Source organism: Lutra lutra, chromosome 18 (assembly GCF_902655055.1).
Source record: "Lutra lutra chromosome 18, mLutLut1.2, whole genome shotgun sequence".
Classification (NCBI taxonomy): Eukaryota; Metazoa; Chordata; class Mammalia; order Carnivora; family Mustelidae; genus Lutra; species Lutra lutra.
In genome coordinates, this window is record NC_062295.1 from 7,848,113 (window position 1) to 7,870,387 (window position 22,275).

The window sequence follows — 22,275 nt, forward strand, 5'->3', positions numbered from 1 at the left end:
GGGGAGGTTATGACCCAGGGCTATGGCTAATGAGGAATGTTCTAGACTTGCAGAAACGCCAACTTCTCATTTCACGGACCTGGCGCCTAGCAGGGGTTGATGAGTGATCGTCTCCGTTTTGTCTTGTTTGTCTCTGCAATACTGCGGACACCTTATTTGAAGAAGTTAATCTGAGAAATGACTCTGCTGGAAAACAGTTTGGTTCTGGCTCCCTGGAGAGCTGTGTGCTTTGAAACACAGCCCCGGAGAAGAAAGCCTACTGGCCAAATGGTTCTTTTGAATGTTCCAGTTTCCACACAGCTCCACCTCCCTGGGAGCATGTGGTCACGTACTTGTCGACCCAACGACGGGATCTTAAAATAGGTATTAAATAATGCTAACTTTTCTGGCTGAAGAGACTTTTTTACTGCCAGCCTGAGAGATGTCAACAGCTAGAGAATTCCTCAGGGACAGTGACAAGTGACACTGACCCTCCAGAAGGACCGAATCACAGAACCTCCCAGAAAAACATTCCTTCAAATCCCAGCGCCCTTTCCTCACCTCCGGAATGGGCCTAACGGGGCCCCAGTTCACAGTAAACAGAAATGCCTGGCGGGGGGAGGGTGGCTCAACACAGGAGCGGGCAGGAGAGGGGTGCACGGGCTCGGTGTCGCCCCCCCCCCATGCATTACTAAGCCTCATGGAGACCTCTCAATTCAACAGCCATTAGTGAGGCAAACTGAACACGATAACAATAGTTATCTTACCACCAGGGATGACCTAGCAGGGACAGTCCCTTGCAAACACCATGACCTTTCTGAAAGTGGGCCGCAGTATTTAGGACTGGGGTAGGGGGCAACACGCATGGGAGGGTATACTATTTGGACGTGTTGAATGGAAAGAACCCTGATGTCTACGGAGAAAAAGGAGATGTGCAAGTGGCTATTTAAAATTAGGCACATGCTAATAAAGTAGAGTAACTCCCCAGCAACCAAAAAAGTGAATGCAGAGTGCAAGCGTGCGGGGAGAGACACGAACAGCCTTCAGGTGTCAGAAGGGACGGGAACAGAGGGGAGATCCCCAGGAGTTCTCAGTACACCCCTGACCAGACAACGAGGGGTAGGGCACTAAGGAACCTGCTCCCCTCAGAGGCGGAAGCTCGAGAGCGAGCCCCCAGGGGTCCTCAGAACAGCAGACCTCTCTTTCCGACTTTCATTCTGACCTTCCTGCCGGAGATCAGGCACTTCAAGAATATGCCCAACAGGAGGGACTGACTAGCAAACTCCTGTTGCTGATGAGGCTGAGACCAACCTGAGCCTCAGTTTCCTAATCTGTAAAATGGGAGCAACCATACTTCTACCCTATAGTCATTCTGAGGATCTCGTTCTAGGTTGCGTCTAGGATACGGTCTGTACTCCGTGCAGATCCCTTCTGCTGCTTCCAGGCTCGGGTGCTGAGCCCAGGCGTGCACGTGAGATCAGCAGAGGATCCCACACCCCCAGCCATGCCCGGGGCAGGATGGACGGAGAGAGAAGGGGCTCCCTCTGCACCCGCCACCCTTTGGAACCACACCTTGACGACTCATGCCAACTCTCTGCCCCATTTTATCTTTAGGGAAACCTGATGCGTTCGCTTTGGTCAGCCGCACACAGTAGGCACTTGGGACTCAACGAGGAATTCTCCCCACTCCCTTCCCTGATACGGGTATACCCTGAACGATCCAAGGTATTCTTCCTAAGACAAAAATAAAATCAAACGAAAAAGCTTTCAGCAAACAGCCTTTTTTGACATCACGGTCTGTTTTCTTATCCTTTGGGGGATTCCTTTTCACCTTTTCTGGAAGCCCACGTCATAAAGCAGGGCTGGAAGGAGGCAGGATCTGGCAAGGGCTGGGGAACTCGGTGGAACCAGACCCAGGCCTCCTGCACACAGATGCGGGAGGGCAAGTCCGGTCACCTGGTGGGATGCTCCTGGGTTTCCCAGGTGCTGTCTTTGAACGTTCAAAGAATCCAAAGGTATGTCTCCAGGACCACCAGCTGTATTCTCCGAGGTTACCTACGGGTCTAGGGAAGGGTGCGTTGGTTGGTTTGATCATGGAATCAGTGTGATTATCGCTTGTACCTTTTATACTCTGTGTTTGGGTTTTGCGGGCCTTCGGTTGCCCTTTGTGTTAGGGAGCTGAATTTCTAGATCCGAAGTTGCTGATGGGAAGAGACCGTGTATTCTCTCCCCTTTGCATCTCCCAACCCCAAAGTGGCCTTAAAGGAGAGAAGACACTCGGTCAAGTACGACCAGCAAATCAGGGTCCTTTGTTCATCCTTGGCTCGCGAGAAATAGTATTCTCGTCGCCTCAGTGATCACCACCAGCTTTCGTCTTTGGTTTGGGGTTTTAAACTCTATCCCTTGTTGGCTCTGCCCGGGGAATAGGTCCCGGAGAAGAGTTTTCTCTCCTCCCGGATTCTGAGGCAGGGAGTGTTGGGAAGCTTAAGGGAAGAAACCAAATCTAAAAGTGAGGGAGGGGGCGGATGGGTTTGTATAAGGCAAGAGGCAAAGAAAGCAGGGGCCATTCTGTGAGGTTCTCCGGCTCTTATCCCAGAGGGACCCGGAGAGCACTTCTGAGAGAAACCTAGAACTGAGTCAGCCTGAGAAAGGGAACCAGGCGAGGAATTAATCAGACATGCGCCAAGGTCTTGGTTTCTGGACTTGGCTCTGACACTGTCCCTCCGACGATCCCATACAGCTGACTGGCCCTTCTGGAGCGCAAGCGCTTCGTTTTCTCATCTCCCTTCCTCCAAATCTCAGCATAGTGCTAGAAGTTCTATTTTTCTAAGACCCTTCTGGGCAGGCACCTTTAGCTGCTGCTATACTGAGAGTACTTTTGGGCACAGAACGAGTGGGGATGGGGAAGAGGATAAGGGATTTAACCAGAGAATCTGCCCTTCAGTGGGTTCGCAGAAGTTGCCCGCGTGTCCCTGTCGGCTTCGTCTTCAGAAGTTAACATGAGACGGCCGTGTACACCACCCCGAACCCCAGACGGCTTCTTCGAAAGGAGGCCAAGAACACCAGCACCCAAATCCCCCTGGGGCCCTGCCATCCTCCCTAGAACCGTTGTTGATTTAAAAAAAAAAAATAAAAACGGTAGCGTCCTCTCTTCCTAAAATATCAGCCCATCAATCACCAGAATGGGTTTTCCAGGTGTGAATGACCCTCATCACGGTTTAATTTTTAGCATAAACTTTACACTATATACAACCGTGTTTGGAGGATGCGCTTCACGTGTGAGTGGTGGAAGTCAAGCGTGGAGAGTATGTACACGCGTGCACGAGCGTGGGCACTCGCGGGCGGGCGGAGGGCGCTTCCTCTCCTCCGACGTCCAGCAGGGGGGCCGGCTGCCCTGTCGGCCCCGACCCGGCGCGAACACAGTACGACGCGAGGGGGTGGGACAGAAAAGCACACCGAGTGCTGGTGCAGACCTCACCAGACCCTCGCCCAGCGCTTCCGACCCTGTTGACGGAAAGAATACGGGGCATCCGAAAGGTCTAATTTTGTCTCAAGTGAAAACACTGCTTTTGCGTTGAACACCGCTGTGAGGTGTGGAATCCTTAAGTCCTGTTGGACACCAGCCAGTGAGTTTTGTTTCCGCCGACTCAGTGTCCCCCCCCCCCCCCCACTCCCCGAACTCCAGTTTCGTGCGCTCTAGCCGCGGTCCACACAGACGGCTCTGTCTTCAGGAACGACTCGTGTCCCCTGTGCAGGGACATCTGCGCGCACACGGCACGGCGATGTGCGTGCAGTGAGCAAACCCGTTCGGCTCTTCTGGAAGACACTTTGGTTTCTCCAATTTGTGTTTATTTAGGTCTGGCACTGTGCGGGATTTCAGTGCAAGGTATTTGTTTACGTGACAACGGATTATTAGATCTGCACTTTTTAGGTTTAAGGAAATAAATTTTTAATCACCATTTAATTAACACCAAGTTTCTCTCCCCCACCTTTTTCATTAGCAATTCTATTTGCAGAGGATTCAGGGCATTTGTCATTTCCTGAGCAGGACGCAGAATATTGAGTACACATCCGCGGCAGACTTATCAAACAGAATAAACAACGTGGGCCTGTCTGGCCGCTCTGGCTCTTTGTACTAATGAACTGCCGTGGCTAGAGTCCCGCTGAAGTGAAACTACTTCATTTGTAAACAATTTCTTGTTTCTCCCTTGAAAAGAAGCGTGAGTCGACGGGATTGATTTTGCTGCTGTGGGTGAATTTTGCTGGTCTGCTCAGAGCCCCCGAGTAGGGCAAGCTCGCAGGCCCTCTGGGACGGGAGAGAGAAACCAGGTACGATCCTCCAGACCCCCGTCGCGGCGCTGCCCGCAGTTACGGAGGGAGATCTGCAGAGGACGGCAGAGTGGGGAGGCTGGGACCCTGCACTTGTCGTGGGAGCCTCGCTGGCAGGAAAACAGACCCATCAGGGAGCTGTCTGCTCGGAGCACTGACGTCAGGAGTGGCCTGAGACCTGCAGGGAGAACAACTGGGAAGACCGTGTTCCGGGAACTCAAGGGCTGCAGAGTAGAATTCAAGCCCAGAAGACTCGCCTCTTACCCAGTTTTCAGCTGGGCCCATGGGTACCATCACCCATTGACAGAAACGTGAGCGTCTGCATTGAGCTGTTATCCGTCGGGCCCTCCTCAAGGGGAGAAAGCCGCTTAGGGTCCCTGCAGTGTCATTACGGATGCCAGCTCTGACTTGAGTCAGGTGAAACCCAGGCACAATTTTGGCCTCAGAGATGCTGGCTCTTGGGCTCTCAGGTGGGGAGGTCAGACGAACCCTCTGTAAGGGACCCAGAGTTGGAGGGCTTTCTACTTACATCTTGATACGCTTCTTCCAAAGAACAGAACTGACTCGAATCACTTTTGAATAGCTCTACGTCATCGTCTTTCACTGGGGAGATTGCCTATCTGATCAACGGTCAGTTTTTTTAATGCCTGGCATCATCACAATGAAGAGTCAATGAATTTGTGGACGAGGAAAATGATGTGTTCGTTATCGAAAGCATTCCAGTCCTCAGGGTTTATTTTTAAAACTGCGTTGGGTATTAAAGGAAGCACATCACCGTTGGTTCTTCCAAAAGCCCCATTTTTAGTGTTTTTTTTTTTTTTTTTTTTTTTTAATCTAAAGAAGCAGAGGGTTAACAGAAATAATGCTGTTGTTAGAAGAAGGGGTTTGATCTATGGAACAGTTCTGAGTGTAATTTGCATTCTCCCTGGAGGTCTCGAGTCACTTTTGGCAGCCGCCCCCTGCCCGGGTTTTGAGGACACAGGAGGAAGACAGAAAGCCTCTTTGGGTTGATGACATGCCCCTGCTCTGTGTGCTGGGGGAGACTTTTAATTCATCTCATGCCATGACATGCCCATCGTGTCGGGGAAATGAGGTGAATCCTGGCTGGGGGAATGTAGGTCTGGAAAGCAATGGGAGGGCAAAGGCAGAAAGTTCTGAAAGAGAAGACAGCCAGGAGTTTGCCAAAGAAAAGAAATGGGGATGAGGCCCTTCAGTCTGGGCTTCTGCATTCCTGGGTCTTGGGGCAAAAGCACAACATTTGAGAAAGAAAATGCAACGTTTGGATATGTTTGTCAGCAGTGCCTTAGCCGTCCCCTTCCGCCTCTCAGCCGCACGGTGACAGGAAGATGTCCTTGCCCGTGGCCGCCTCTGCCTCCCCACTGAAGATCCTAAAACTACTGCAACCACTTCTCATCATTACTGGGCACACCTGCCCGAAGATGTGGCCGTTCACGGAGTCCTCAAGCTCTAAGAGAATTGCTCGTGGCACCTGCCCACTCGCCAGAAAACACTACTGACAGAACAGAACGTGCCGTCAGGAAAAGAAACAGGGTGGCTCTTCAACCTGCCACTCGGGTGCCCTTCTCCAGGAACCCAGAGCAAAACGCAGGAGGAAACCAGGAGACGGGCAGGCTGGTGCTGATTGTCGCCGGGACAACTCAGCGACTCCACCAGACTTGACGGCTAGTTACCCTCGCTATTTCCGGAACATTCGTGAAGTTAAAACACACTAAATTCAGACTCTTAAAAAAAGGGTTAACTAATGTGGTCTGTGGGTTTTATATTTAATTTTTAAGCTACAAAATTCTGGTGTGTCACTGCAGAACAACTACCTCCCCCGTTTTTTTTTGGCACCTGGTGGGGGTCCCCCTGTGCTGTGAGCTTCCCGTGTGGCAGACACCCCTTCTGGCCCCGGTGTTTTTAAATGACTCTCATTCCAGGTCATAGAGGCATAGGTCTGAGTCAAGTAAAAAAGGGATGGTGGGGGGTGACTCGGAAATGACAAATGCTTTGGGGAGTTTCTCATTGATTCCCGTTGGTGCTGGTGAAGCGGTTTTGACTCCAGAGAGTGAACATTTCGGGAGAGAGGAATCACTTTTGCCACTAAGGCTGATCCACCACTGGGAGGATGCTCGGGGTGGGGGCACGAGCGTGTCTCCTGTTCTGGAGGCTTTCCATCTGAGGCTGGGGTGGAAACGCGCGTCCAACTGAATTTCATGACGTGGAGGAAGACAGACGCAAAAGCTAGGGTAGCCTTGAGCGGACGGAGGGCCCTGAACTTCTTACAGATCGTGGGACGCACACGGCTGCTGGCGCGAGCCACCGCGGTAACAGCTCTGGGAAGAGCAACACACACGTAATTAGACGCCACCATGGCCGTTCGGGGACGGAACGAGCAAGGGTCAGTCCGGGAGGAAAGGAGGGGTAACAGATACTATACAACCCTGAGTCGCCACCAGAAGGGCGGGGGGGGACGCAAACTTACGTACGCGGGAAGTGTCCGGGATAGACTACAACAGCCACTGGGTCAGAGACGGGAGATCCGCAAGTCAGAGATCGGAGACAGACACGCGTGAGTCTGCGGCTCCGATCAAGACCGTCGAAGCCGAGGGGGACAGAGCGTTCCGTGAGACGCGCAGGCTGACGTCCGGAGAGGTCCTCGGAGCTCTCCGCCTGAGGGCCCTTCTGGCCGCTTACTCCAGACGGGTCTTGGAAATAGACTCTAACGAGGGTAGCATAGTGACTGTGAACACACGCTTTTGCTATTCTTTGGGGGGAAGCCTGGAGTTCGGGGGCTGGGCCTGGGCAGTGATGGGAGGCGTAACATTAAAGCTGAAAACAGGTACAAGGCCAGACTCGCTAATCTCTTGCACGTCAATCTCGCTACAGTGCAGACGCTTTCGTCACTGTTGGGTCTGAGTCAGGGGGTCCATGCACACCGCACTGCTTATTCAGAACGAGAGCGACCACTAGGCATTTCTGATGAGAGCACATGGCAGACGGGCCGTAATGGGGTTTGGAATATAGGAAATCAGAGCATCACCACCGGCATCCAACGCATTCTTATTGCCAACATACCTAGTGAGCACGTCCGGGAGACCTGCCCGGGTGTGTGTTTGTGTTTTTGGTTAAGGACTCACCCATCTGGTATCTGCCATGCTCAGCTCGCACCTCCCAAGATTCCTTGAGTGGAAGACGATGGCAAGGAGCCGTGTGCAAAGAACCGACAAAAAAAAAAAAAAAAAAAAAAGGAAAAAAAGGAAAAAAAAATACCTTCCTAAATCCTCTTCCTCTTTGCAGGGCACCATCGGACATCCGACATTTACCCTCCAGCACGTCGGCCGCTACGTATGTTTCCCTATAGATAAAACATCAATGGAAGGTTTTAAACATCAGATTCAATACTAGGCATTTTCTTGTACACACGTCTATTGCTGCAGGGGTTCAAAACCCTGGGGTTAGAGTACATACTGTTCTTGTTTGCAGCATAAGGCATAACATGCTCTGGAATGTACACGTCGCCGGGGCCTCTGCTGTCCCTGGAGCAGTAGGATGCCGTTGACCTCAGGGATGATCGAAGGTAGCTGTCGTTCCCGGCCTGGGACGGCAGCGAGTGCTTGTAAGGGTCCGAGGGGCACCTCCCGATGACTAAGCGTCGGTCATCCCCATAGCAACGGAGGAAGGGGTTATCGGAGGCGTGGTCGGGCAAGAGGGACTTGCTCCGCTTGCTGTCCTCCAGACCCTGCGGGAAGAGGGCGCTCTTGTTCCCCGAGAGTTTGCTGGCGGGCACGCTAAAGAGGCTCCCGTACAAATTCCCCTCCAGGAGCCGTTCCCGGTCCTTGAGGCTGATGCTCCTGGACGGCCTGCTGAGGTCTATCTCCCTGGGCTTGTCCACGATGTTATCGTAGGAGTGCTGACGGCTGATCCTGAGCTTGTTTTTCTGGAACTGGAGGGTGCTGTTCTGCGCCCAGTCCTGCTGGTAGACCTCCTCCTGGGCGGCCGGGCTGCCCGTCTCCTGGAGCATCTGGTCTTCGTCGATGTCGTACAGGTTGCCCATCCGCAGGCAGGCGTCGCACTTGAAGGGGGACCGCACGGTGAAGTGGCCCGAGTAGGCGGGCAGGTTGGACAGGCAGCTCCGGCAGTGCGTGGAGTTCTGCCGGTACCGGTCGCCGCCCTCGCTGTGAGGGGAGCTCTTGTCTTTCAGAGTGAAGTGCTTGGAGTAGAATTTGTGTTTGTCGTTGTTGGGGAGCACGTCCTCGGTGTGCAGGGCGGTCCTGTTTGTGGGCAGCCCCGGGTCCCCCTTGCGGAAGTTTTCGTTGGGTTCCTGGTAGGGGTCGGGGAAGTCCACGTTCTCGGGCAGGGCCATGTTTTCCACGAACTGGGGCGGGTCCAGGTGGAAACTGGGCTCCTTCTCACTGTCGATGGTGTAGATCTTGTCCCTGGGGGAGCCGGCTTTGGTTTTCAGGTGGGAGCGCTCGGCCTCGCTGCAGTCCTTGGGGAATTTGGAGGCCACGGACCTCTTGAAGTTGTCCTTGGTCTTGTGGTTCTTGCTGTTGTCGGGCTCCCTGTGGCACGTGGCCCGACTCGAAGTTTCCGAAACGTCCGAGTGGGCCACCTCTTCCGGAAGGTACCGAGGGCTCTTCAGGGAGTGGGTCCTGTTCTCGGCCGCCCCCTCGTCCCTCTGGGAGACCGGGTTCTGGCTCATCGAGTCCTGGCGCAGCGACTCCATGGATTTCTTCCACAGCTGCCGGGGCCTCGAGTTCGCTTTGGACTCGGTGCTCACGGCCACCTCCACCGTGTTGGGGTTGGACTCATTGAGAGTCAGGGGGTGCTGTCCCTGGAACACGTAGTTGTTGAGGTTGTCCTTGTGCCTGCTGGCCACGAACGTCTGCAGCTCACTCATGTTGTCCCCAAAAATGCTGTCTTTCCCCTGAAAGGACCTGTTGTCCGAGTAGATCATATTTCCCTTATCGGAAACCATGTCCACGATGAGGGAGCCTCTCTGGATGAAGTCCGCAGCCCTCTTGGGGGAATCCATTCTCGAGGAGTTCACGTTGGACACGTCGGAGATGTTTTTGGCCGACCGGAGCAGCTTTAACATGTTGCTCTGGGACCCGGTCAGGTTGAAGTCTGGAGACTTCTTCTTCTCTTCGATGTGCACCCCGTGGATACAGCTGTAAATGCCCTGGGGGAAGGAACACGAGACAGGGTCAGCAGCAGCAGGAGCGCGAAACCGCCGCACGCCGGCCTTTACCTGCAAAGGAGGGATGTGTCCTTCCTGGAGGGGCCTTGGAGGGGATCCTGAAGTCCAGTCTGAATCCCGGTAATGTTTCCTAGACCTACGAGACCAGTAAGCTCGTCTCTCTGGCTCGAGATTATCCAGCACTTTTGCCAAGAGTCATGTGCGGAGTCTGAGGAAAGGTCCTTATCAGCTAGTGCTCATGTATCTGATGACGGTCTCAGGGCCTCCAGACTGGCAGGGGAGGATACTGAGTTGGTAGCGGGTCGCTAGCTTACGTTTCACTGCAGTTTCCCAGGATCACCTCTGGAGTCTGGATACCAGTCAGCTATTACACTTGCATAAAAGGACCACCGGTTATTCATTCTTTAGGGGAAGAAGCTAGCTGTCGAGGCATGAGACCGAAGCAGGTGAATGAGAAAACCCTTTGTGGTTACTTGAAGGCTGGGCATAAAAATCTGTGGGTGATGAGACATTTTGGGGAAGGAAAGATGGAGAAGTTAGGCTAGAAGAAGCAGTTGCAAGGGATTAGTCTTGCCACCCTGTGGGGGCGTTAGCCTGAGAGTGAAACCGTCCTAGGAAAGAGCAGAGCCCGGGATGGAGAGACAGGGCACTCTTTGAACCCCTGAGGCCACTTGGGACTTTTCACAGATGCCACCGAGTATATCCTTTTGTGTGCGTGTGTGTCTGTTCGACACAGAGTTGGGTACTAGCCATGAGGAACGGTGGAGAATCCCAAGATCACAGTAACGCAGCCCTGAAACCCGCCCAAGGACGGAGGGACTTGGGGACTACTGGGTGTCTCAGACATAAGCACCCCCGACTGTGGGTCTCTGGTTTTCCACGCCGCCTCATTCCTTTCGTAAAAATAGCTGTTTACTTCAAAGTAAGTCAAGAGAGGAGCTCCAGCTTTGTGGCCCAACAGTAGGCAAGGCGGCTTCGGGAACACTGTGATTTGTGCCCTCCTTCCCCTGCTGCGGGCCCCAGATTTTGGCAGCCGTACCTAAAGGGGATGGTCAGAACAAGGTCCTCCCAAGACCGACAGGGAGCCAGTCCAAGCAGGGGTCTGTAAGGCAGACGTGGTGGCCGCTGCTGACTGCGGTGTGAACTACTGGAAAGGGTGCTTGGGTAGCTGTGGACCCTGACGACCGTGGCCCCACTGGCTCCTGGCCGTGGGGATGCTCACAGAACGGCAACACCCTCAATCTGTTTGCACGGCTGCATTTTTCTTGGAGCTTTCTGGAGAATGTCCACTCTGCCTTCCAGGAGCAGTACACAGGGAACCCACAGTAGTGACTCTGAGCATCTCTTTCCCTGACCCTCTGCACCCCAGGCGGCATGGCTTGGGCTCCCCAGAGCCTAGCATTGTGCCCTTTCCCGCCTTCCTGCAGCCTGGTCTTCTATCCCCTCTGCCTTGCTTCCACGGCTGGTGGCAGTCACACCAGTGCGCTGTGGGCTTCACCTAGCACAGAGCTTCTGGACTGTGTATGTGAACCCGTGCCTGCCCTGCCCAGCTCCATAACAGAGTAATCCTATGCCCGGACCCAGGGAGGTGTGGCCTGTGTGGATGAGAACTGGTGTGTCTCCTGCATGTTTGGGTCAGCAGAGGTCCGTGCCTTTTCTTCCTTTGGTTAGTATTATAAAGAGAGTTTACATTTTTTTTTTTTTTTTCCTAAACCTGTAACTGTTCTAATGAGCTCCCGGTGCCCTGCTAGAGATTTTGAGAACTTTCCTCCACCCCTCCCCTGACAGCAGTATGCCCTCACTGGCCAAGAGGAGCTGGCTGTCCGCGTGGGGGAGGCCCACGAAGTGGTCAGGGAGCTGAGTTACATCTCAGGAATGGGGGGATGGCCGCTGATGGCTTTCTGTCACCCCTGGCTCCCCTGGGACTCACAGGCTGCAGCTCAGGCAGCTCCCAGGCGCCGATGTGCCTGGCGAAGCCTCGGGAAGGAGTCCAGGTGATGGATCCAGCCCACCCCCGGCCTGGGTGGGGGGCAGCCTTCTCCCACTGAGTTGACCCATTTTCTTGATGGGCTGCCGAGGAGGGGGGTGCATAGCAGTGAAATGCAGAGAGAACGAGAGCCTGGAACCCAGTGGAAGTGAGTCCCAGCTCCATCTGTCATTGGCTCTGTGACTTTGGATAAGCCACTAGGCTTTTTGAGCCTCAGTTTCCACATTTGCAAAGCGGGAACCACACACTCTCCAGGGGGGTAGAGGGCAGGATAATACGATGCAGACAAAGCCCCAGGTTCAGGAGAGGCTCCAGGAACGGGAGCAGGATGACCTGTGCCATGGGTCGTCCCCGATGTGCCCTACGGTGTCCCCGCCACCCCTCACATGCTGTCACCAGCACCCGGAGCCCATGTTCCCAAAGCGGCAAGAAGCACCGTCCGCGGTCTGCCATAGAAGGTTCGCTCTGGTTAGGGAGCAGCCCCCAGGCCGCAGAGCTCTTGCTCATGTCTCATCTTGTTACACGGAGACTAAGGCTGTATCCTTCCAGGGGTGGAAACGAGATGCCTTCCTGGCCCCACTGTGGCCGTGGGGAGAGCCGCACTGAGGACTGTGTGCTGCCTCAGACAATCAGCTCTTCTCCCCTCAAGGACTTCCCTCAGAATGTTCTAGAAGGGTCGTGGGCTCTGCAGCTCTCCATGGTTCCTTGGAGTCTGGATCTGACCCCTGAAGTATATGCTAAGGCTTAAATGTTTGTACCCTCCTCCAAGTTCACATGTTGAGATCTTCACCCTAAAAGTATATGGTGTGAGGAGGTGGGGCTTTCGGGAGGGGATGAGGTCCTGTGGGTGGGGCGCTCGTGAGTGGGATTAGGGCCCTTAGAAGAGAAACCCCAGAGAGCATCCTCACCCCCTCCATGTTGAGAGGACACAAGGGGTAGTCTGTGGCCCAGAGGAGGACCTTCTCCTGACCTTGCTGGCACCCCAGCCTCCAGACCCCGAGCCTCCAGAACTCTGAGAAGCAAATGTCTGCTGTTGGTGAGCCACCTGGTCTGTGGCAGGTAGTTAACGTGGCGCTAACAGACTGAGGCAGTGTCTGACTTCTGCTCTCTTGGTCCCGGGTGTGGCTGAGCCAGAAGCTCCCTTCACTGTCCCCAGAGTCCCCTCAGGGGAGCCCACCGGGGGCAGGCCGCACAGTTTCCTTCCCCCTGGTGTCTGTCTTTGCTTTGTCTCCCATTCCTCGTGACCGAAAACCGAGGCAGTTCTTCCTGCTGGTGAGAGTGAATACTGCGTTGTATGTGAGAGGGAGAGCATTTTGGAGAGAAAAATTAAGAGCCTCCCACAGACTAGAGGACAGTTTTTTTCTTTTTTTTAAGTCAAAATCAAGGCAAAGGCCATGGCTGTGGGAGAAAGTGGGTTCTAATGACTTCTTGGAGCTCCTGTTCTCCCCTGTGCAGGAGTGGCCAGGAGCGGCCGTAGGTCTGGTCTGTATTCCGTTTTACGATCCAGCAGCTTCCCGAGGGGCATCCAGCCCACAGGGAGGACTGCCCGTGTCTGCTGCAGTGACAGCCAGCTTATGGGCTGGATGCTCCAGCTGCCCCAAGAGCTGGTTCACAGAGAGACCTGGCTCATGGGCAGATGGGAACGTGCCTCGGGGGCAAGTGCATTTCAGAGCAGCAGGCGTCTCCGTCCCCCGGAAGGGAACCTATCCTCAGACCCAGGGGACCCCAGGACCCAGCCCTGTGCAACTGACAGGCTTCCCCATTCCTGCCATTTTCTGGCCTGCTCCGTGAAGTAGGAAGAACCCTGTAGTTTCAAGGACATTTAAGGTGAAGCCAAAGGGTCCTGTTCCGGCCATTGTTGGGGCCTCAGTTTCTCCACATCCACAGGATGGGGGTGAGCGTATCAAACTCACAGGGGTTGTGAGAGAGGATGGAGGAAACCTAACTGGCCCAGCCCTTATTCACATGCGACCGTAAGTAACTGTGGGGTTGTGGTCTTCCCTTTGTAGGAAGGTGGGTTCTTGACTTGGAGATTCTGTACTGCAGGTTTGTTAAAAAAAAAAAAAAAAAAAATTGTGTGTGCACAACTAAGATGATTTTGTCTGTGTTCTCTGTGTAAGGGATATAGACGTAAGGTGGCATATGCATGAGTGTGCCCATAAGACAAGTTTTAGAGATGTGTGTTAGCCCGTGATGAGAAAGGGAGAATTTTTTTTTTTTTTAAGCAATGTATGGCATCAGGGCCTGAGCCGTTCTGAGTTCCCCTAACAAACAAGAGAGGCAGGAAAGTATATTAAATATGAAATCCTTCTATACACACATATCAAGCTGCACTCATTTTAAAAGATATTATCTGGGGAGAAGGAGGGTCAGTGCTGAAGCAGGGCTCTGTGCCGCCTTTGAGGACACAGGAATGATGGTGGCTGAGAGTCCCCAGAGGGGCACGGGAGTCCTGGCAGTGCTCCTTTGAGACATGGGGTCCTCTCTCCCCGAGGGAGGGGAGACTGAAGTTCGGATTCCAGTATGCCTGGCTCCTGTGTGCCCCACCCCCCTCCAATCCTGTCCCTCAAGATGCTTGCAAGTGGGGCATTTAGCTCATTTCTCATAACGACAGTCCTCTCCACTCGGCCTCCTTAATAGCGTCTCAGAGGGAGCGCTCTTCAGATACAAGCAGGATTTACAAGGAAAAGCAAAAGTGTGCATTTGCTCGTGATAATCCCAGAGTTGTTTGGATATGGAAGGCCTTTAGTAACTGGTGGAGAGAATTAGCTTAAAGTTGGCATAATACCTAGCTATGTGCACACACATTGTTATTCTTAAGGAATCTGTGTTTAGATGCCATCAAGTTAATTAGGAAATATGTATTTGCACAGAATGCAAGAGTGCCACTGAACAGAAAAATAAATCCTCCTCACTAAGCTAATCTGTGCCTTCTGAATTTCCAAAGTTCTTAAAATCACCAAATGCTAAGAATATAAAGTTCCTTTAAAAATGATTATTTCATTTTCCCCCAATAACCATTAGCATCCCTAAACCAGGTGTTTTCCACCAGATGTTTTTCATTAAATTCTTTTAGCGTGAAAACATTCCAAGGTGAAGTACATAGGAGAAATAGGTAAACACATGGATGGATGAATGGAGGGGTGGGTAGATGGATGAGATAGATGGGCGGATGGGTGGGTGGGTGGATGGAAGGGTGGGTGGGTAGATGGACAGACGGACAGATGGGTGGGTGGAATGGATGGACAGATGGACAGACGGGTGGAATGGAATAGGTGGATGGATGGATAGAAGGATGGGTGGGTGGATGGACAGATGAGTGGAATGGGTGGGTGGGTGGATGGACGGAAAGATGACTGAGTGCAAGATAAATAATGTTACATTCTGTTAGAAGAGGAGTGAACATGTACATATGATGCAACCAAGTGACGAGACTGTGTTGAACATGTAAACATGTCCGTTGTGTGCACGTATGTGTTGTGTAGTATGATTTGTATCAAATCTCTTGGGTTGCTTATATTGGACGTTGGTTTCTATAAGAGTCTGTGCTCTGGCTGGTACCACGCCACCCAGATTCAAGTCCCAGCTCCACCAAAGACTGTGCCGCCTTGCGTAATTCCCTAACCTCCTAACGTTGAGTCTCCCCATCTGTAATCTGGGGCCAGTAACGGGTACCCACCTCACAGAGACGGCTTGTGGCTTAAATGAGATGAAGAGTACACAGCCCTTACAGGGTGCCTGGCACATACAGGGGCTCCACAAATAGAAGCAATTTCCGTGATTGTTGTCATTACTGATGAATTACAGGGACCGTTTTATGGTGACATACACATGCTGTACTGTGCACCAGGAGGGGGTTTCCTTGTGTACGGTGTGCGCTCAGTACATCAGGTGTGTTCTGGGCTGTCGTTTATGCTGGGCTGTGTACTTTGGTTTTCTATTTGATGTGTGTGCATCTTCTCATAGTGAGTCAGGTCTTTGTTCCGTCTGAGGCTCTGTCGCATTACACGTGCTCCCTGTGTTGGGTTAGATGTGTGTACACAAAGCAAGGCACTGTACCGAGATTTTGCTTTGGCACACATGTCCTGTTGGGACGCGGGCATGAGCTGTAATGTCCTATCCGGGGATTTTAGCGGTGGACCCCCACAGACAGCTGCGTTTGGCTTATCGAGTATTTTCTTATTATTTGAATTAGTTACTAATATTTAAAAACTGAAAAGTTTTGCGTCAAGTCAGATGACTACTTTCTCTCTTAAAGACTAGAAGACCCAGTAATGTGGTCCTTTCAGTCCCATAATACTCTGCAGGACTTGAGGAGGACGGCCCCCTTCGCAGGGTGGGGGGTTGGCATCCTCGAGTGCTCCCTCACCTTGACCCCCAGGGGCATTTGCTGGGTTTCATCTCATGTTCAGCTCGTTTTCATGCCCAACCCGCTTCACCCCTGTTCTCCTTCCCCCTCGGGCTTGCACGGTCACCTGGGCTTGCTGCGGCTGGGTTCTGAAGGCCCAGAGCCTGGATTCCTTTCCCACAGGCCCCAGAAGGGGTGGTGAGCCGGAGGGAGGATGGGCCCCCCGCCCCCCACCCAGGAGTCAAGACGCCCCGGTTCTCTGGAAGCCGCAGAAGGGAGTAGCCGGCGGGGGTACTGACCCTGCTGATGGAGAAGAGCAGCCCCGGGCGGTCGGAGCAGACGCCGGTGAAGCAGAAGCGCAGCTTCCAGTAGAAGAGGTGTTCCCAGATGAAGGTGATGAGGCTGAGGGCCATGGCGGCCGCCAGCATGTAGAACACGCCCGCCATGTTGTCGATGTCCAGCTGGCTGCTCATCACCTCGTTCTTCTCGTTGTGGCAGATCCCCGTGAGCCACAGGGTCTCCAGCTCCTCCATCTCGCCTGCACGGGAGACAAGAGCCGCGGGCAGTGAGGAGCGGGGCGTGCGCTGGGGGGTCTGGGGCGGAGCCGGCGGACTCGGAGCTGGGGGCGCCCCGGCGCCTCACCGAGCGCTCCAGGCCTGCGCATGCGCATGCGCACGCCCACAGGGACGCTCCGGTGTTAGCGGGACCCACCTAAGACCGCTGTCGGGAGGGCAAATAGGGCAACATGTCGTCGCGTACAGTTAAATTACATTTTGTTCTGCCCACCCTCCTTTTCTCGACCCCCGTCCGCGGCACCCACTCCCGCCTGGAACAGGGCGGGGCACGAACTGGCAGCTCGCCACCACGGAAACGCTCGCATCCCAGCTCGGACTCCACCCCTCACCAGCTGGGGGGCTGCAGGGCCGCAGCTCTCCCGTCTGTGAACTACCCAGAGCAGCACTGCACGCGTCGTAGCGTTCACACGAGGACCAAAGGAGCTCAGTCTGCAAACGTCCTAAACGCAGTGCCCGGCTCACAACAAGTTTTTCCTAAATAGTAGCGTTCCCGGGGCTGTATCGAAGGAAGCGCCCAGCACCGTGCCGGGCCCACGGCGGTCAGTTTCCTCTTGCGTCTCCCTTTAGGTTATCTGGGATTGTTCCAAGTTGCCACCCACCGAGGGCACTGCACCGAGGGCGGAAAGCCCTGGACAGAGACATCCCAATCAGCTCTGAATGGCCCCTTGCAAACGCACCCCCTCCTCACTTCGGCAGGCAGTTAAAGGAGCAGGTGGGGCTTTCAGGGGGAGAGAAAAAGGAGGCGTGCTCAGCATGGCGTTGTCTTTCTGTGGATTTCAAACAGTTGCCATTTAGGAGGAAATTCTCTGATCTCGATGTCTAGCAATTAAGCTGTCTAGCAATTCACTAAACTGTGGCACTTATACTATGATTCAGACTTCAAAAATTATCCTTCAAGGACACCGAAAATCAAACAGGACGCATACAATATTAAATGAAAAGTCTGACCATGTTGTGTGTGCGTGCGTGCACGCGCATGTGTCTGTAGATACAATACAAAACATGCTAAGAAAAGTAAAGGAAACACTCCAAATGTTTCTTTGATTTCTCGTTTGAAGAGGTGAGCATAATTACTGTTTCCATATGCTCTTTTTTTAAGTTTCGTAAAATTAGTGTGTCACGCTCTTGGTTCATTCACCTCTTGAATGATTTGGCTGAACAGAGAAATCTAAGTTGATCCTTATTTCCCCCAGGCCTTTTGAAGATGTTACTGAGTTTTCCTCTGATCTAGATTACCGTTGTTGAGAAGTTGGCTAATAATCTAACTTTTGCTACTCCCTGTGCGATCTGTGTTTTCTTTTGGATGGGGCTTGAGACTTTCATTTTGTCTTTGGTGTGGAATGTAGGTGTAGATTTGCTTTATTATTTGTTCGACTCTGGACTCTGTGTCATTCTTCGAGGTGTGACTCTGGACTTTAATTCTGGAAAAATATCTCCCCTATTCCTGCTTTGCATATCAACCTTCCCTTTACCCCCAGCTTTTTTTTTTTTTTTTAAATCAGTAGACTGTATTTTTCTAGAGTAGTTTTAGGGTTACAGAAACACTAAGCAGATAGTACAGAGTTCCCATAACTCCTTCCCATTCCCTCTATTTCTCTTACTAACATGTGACACTGGGGCGGTAATTTTTTTTTCCAATTTATGAACCAATCTTGATACATTAACTAAAGCCCAATTTACATTAGGGTTTATATATATTATATATATATAATATAATACATATGTATAATATACATGGAAAAATATATATAATCTATTATATATACATATCATACGTAAATATACATAAATATGTATATTTTATACATTAACTAAGCACACAATTAACATTGGGGTTCATGCTTTGTGTTGTCCCGTTCCGTGGATTTTGCCCAATGCCTAATGCCATGTGTCCATCACTACAGTATCATACAGAATAGTCCTTCTGCCTCCAAAGTCCCACATGTGCCAGCCGGTTCAATTCTCTTCACGCCCCATTCTAACCCCTGGTAACCACTCATCTTTTAATGGTCCCCGTAGTTTTGCCCTTTCCAGAATATCCTATAGCTGGAACCACAGTGCACACAGTGCACACAGCCTTTTCCAACTGACTTCTTTCATGGTAACAAGATGTATTTTTTTTTTTCCAAGGGGAGCAGTCCTCTGATTTGTAAAAAGATGAAACAATTTAAAATGATCCAAAGCATCAATTCAAAGCAACATCAAAAAGCGAGCACACTTAACTTGCTCAGTTCATAGCAGACCAAGTGGGTAAGTGGGATAATTCACGCTGTAGCAGTTTGCTGTTTGACCTGGTGGGGTGGGGGGAACTGATCAAGGCAGAGGCACTCTAGCTTTGAAGAACTAGAACTGAGGGGTTCCAGAGTGATCTGGCATCATCATTTACTCTTGTATTTATGGTTAGAAATGTACACAGTGGGAACTCCAGGTGTCTTCTGGATCCTTCCTTTAAGTCCCCGTTAACTGTGGCCACAGTGTTAGCACATGGGCTGAGAACAACGTGCACTTAAATTCCTCCACTTCTGTCCATGGCTTCACAGCTTTTTACTTGCGAGTAATTTCCATTGCATAGAGGTATGGTCTGTTTACTGTTCACCCGCTGAAAGACATCCTGGCTGCTTCTGAGTTACGACAATTAGGAATCATTGGATGCTGTCAACATCCATGTGCAGGTTTTCCTGTGGACAGCCATTTTCAACTCCTTTGGGAAAATATGGGAGCACAACAGTAGGATTGTATGGTACGAATATGTTTAGCCTTGTGGGAAACTGCCAAACCCTCTTCCAAGTGGCCGTGCCATTTTGTGTCCCCACCAGCAATGAATGAGCGTCGCCGTTGATCCACACCCTCACCAGAATTTATCAGCATTGTCAGTGTTTTGGATTTTAGCCGTTCTAATAAGGTACATAGAGGTATTGCACCATTTTAATCAGCAACCCCCTAAGAACACATGATCGTTCTATCTTTTCTCCTGGAAATTGTGTTTAAAATATTCTAAACCTTCTCATTCTGTCCTCCAGGTTATTAACTTTGTTTTAATATTCTTCCACTCCTTGATGCCTCTGTCCTACAGTTAGATGCTTCCCACAGACCTATTTTCCAGCTCATTTATTCTTTCTTTAATAATTTTAGCTTTCTGCTTTCATTTAATCTGTTCTAATTGTGATACTCATCCCACCATCTTAAAATTCTGCCCATTCTTTTTCATCATAACGTCTCATTCTTCTGTTACGAGTCTTAGAAAACTTCTCCACATTTAATAATTTCAAACCCACCATCTTTCAGATTAGTCTCTGCCCTTCCTCCTACCCACCACCTTGGTTCCTGGGGTTCACACTATCTGCTTGCTGTGTGTGCTGGCTCTCGCGGTGGAGTTCTTCCTTGTGACATTTGTAACTTCGGGGGATGAGCTCATCTTCAGCAGGGCTGCTGTCCCTCTAAACCCCACGAGGCCCCGAGCACACTGGGCTATAGAAACGTTCCTACAGCGGGGTGCTGAGTTTGCTTCTGCCATGGTTCCAGAGGGTTCCAACGTACCTGTTTTTGTATGAGACACATGGCTGTCCCTGCCCCGGGTTCATGCTTGGACCTCCAGTCATCCAGGTTTTAATTTCTCCCTCGGAGCTTCAAACAGATGGCAAAAACTTCTTGTACTTTCTTCGTGTTGATGGACAGTTTTTTCCCTAGTCTTTTCACAGATGCGCTGATTCACTGGGGTTTCTCACGTTCATGCAGGGGTATCATTTTTTGCTCTCTGCATAGTTCAGGCCTCTCTTGTGGATGCTAAAGCCTCGGTCTCCACCCAAGCCCTACACCCCCTTAGGCTGCTGAGCGTCCATGGAAGGTGATGTGAGACTAGCCCATTCCCCTCTGTTACCAGCACCCAAGTCTTCCCCATTCTTTTGCTCACGGTGCATGCAAATGTGTGTGTGTGAGCACTCCCTTCTGATCCTGCACCGGGATGTGTTTGCAGCAGGAAAGGGGCTCCTGTCAATTTAGCCTCCCATCGTACCCCAACCCCACAGACGTGTATACCTTTTGTTGGATGGCTAAAAATACATTTACATCTATGGGAGGGAAAAACAGGAAACCTATCCTTTCATAAATTCTTCGCCCGGCAGGAAGGGTGTGGTTAATCAGCGGCGTAGGCGTGGGAAGGGGCTTCTTGGTCTCTGTTCCCGTCCTTTCAACAGCCTGCGGGGGCTGCCTCGGGTCGAGCTTGTCCTGGGGGGTGGCTTCTGTGGTATCACATCACTGTCCAGCCAGCAGCCCTCAGCTCATCCCCTCGCTTCTGCCTGCCACGTGCCTCCTGATGTACAGCACGGCTTCCTCTTCCCAGAGACCCGGATGCCTTCCCTTCAACGTCCCAGCACGCTGCCGCCGTCCCTCTCCCTTTGGACTCTGCGAGGACACAAAAGCGGGTCTCTCTGCACCTTGCTCTGTTCCCATTGGGGTCGTCCCAGACACAGCCAGGTTTGTGAGCCTAGACCAGGGTCCATCTGGGTGGAAGAAATATCACTGGATTCCTTTCATGGGGTAAACGTAAAGCTCTTTCTGCCACCCTCTGACCCAACACCTCCCTCCCAGGAAGGCGATCTGGGAAACCAGACCCGCACCACGCGAGGAGGGCGCATGCCCCGTCCTCAACCCCAGTTATGGCCTCTGCTGCCATCACTTCGAAGTCCTTTAGTCCCTGCCTCATGGCCTTCTCCTGGCGCACAGAACTGTAGTTCAAATACGTTTTTATTTCGTTTTTAATTTACTCAAGTATATTGTAATCTCCTTGGGGGCGATCAGGTGTTTCAGGATTCTGGTATTTCTCATGGCCGGCAGCACACTGCAAGGACTGAATCCGTATTTTCTTTTCTTTTTTTTAGATTTTGTTTTTAAATTTGACAGACAAGAGATCAGAAGTAGGAGAAAGAGAGAGAGGAGGAAGCGGGCTCCTCGCCAAGCAGAGAGCCCGATGCGGGGCTCGATCCCAGGACCCTGAGATCACGACCTGAGCCGAAGGCAGAGGCTTAACCCACTGAGCCACCCAGGCGCCCCCTGTATTTTCTGTTTCTAGTTCTTTCCTTGCATCCTTGGACTTAAATTAGGCAGCACTGCAGACACGTTCAGATGTGCTGAGTGAGTCTGTCTGCCAGGTAAGTAGAAGGAACGACAGATCCAAAGGGAACTTGCCACGGGCTCGGGAGCAGGAGGCTGAGCAGCGCGTGCATCCTCGGCTCGGGTAAGGCGGCAAAGGCCAGCTGTGGAAGCAGCAGCTCTGAGATGCTTGTTCCGCCGTCCATTTCTTCCATGACAAAGAGGCCATGATCTCTGTCACCGTGGTCTTGTGAACTGGAGCTGGGAAGTGGGACAATTAACTCTGTTTGGCAAGTTCCCTTTCCAAGGGAGGAAGAAGCAATGAAAGGAAGGGCCCCTGCAAAGGACTCGGCTTTCGTGCTGAGGAGTTGGGGTGTTGTGGGAATGGGGGGCCGTTGGATGAGACCAGTTGGACTGAAGCCGTGTTCTCACCCATCGTGTCCGGCAGGCTGTTACAGGTGCGTGTGGATGGCAGGTGGGAAGGAAGACAGGGACACAGCGTGGTGGTCTCCAGTAAATTCCATCCCAGTGACATAATCACCACTGGGGCCCTGTCCTGGTCTCCAAGGCGGGCAGGACGTGCAGTTTAAACTCTCCTGCTCCCAGGATATGTGGTGACCCAGAGAGAAACCAATTTTCAGGGAGACACTGATAAGGGTCCACTGTGAATTGTAATCCTTATCACCACTGTCTGTTGCACTTTACTCTGGATATGCCTGCTGCATGGTGTCATGCTGAAATCTTGCCAGTGGCTACCTGTGGAGTG

The 22,275-nt window shown here is 52.0% G+C and overlaps 1 protein-coding gene across 2 annotated transcripts in view; it reads right to left on the reverse strand.

Annotated features, from left to right (window-relative positions):
* Positions 1-5,337: 5,337 nt before the first annotated feature.
* GRIN2A (glutamate ionotropic receptor NMDA type subunit 2A) overlaps positions 5,338-22,275 on the reverse strand; it is a 363,761-nt gene continuing 346,823 nt past the window's right edge. The window contains exons 14-16 of one of the 2 annotated variants that reach the window (XM_047714301.1): positions 16,146-16,384; positions 7,780-9,493; positions 5,338-7,666 (exon numbers count right to left, since the gene is read on the reverse strand). In XM_047714301.1, coding sequence (XP_047570257.1) covers positions 7,653-7,666; positions 7,780-9,493; positions 16,146-16,384 — 1,967 coding nt within the window. In that variant the 3' untranslated portion in view covers positions 5,338-7,652. Of the gene's footprint in view, positions 9,494-16,145; positions 16,385-22,275 lie in introns of both variants that reach the window. The other variant, XM_047714300.1, reaches the window with a different exon arrangement.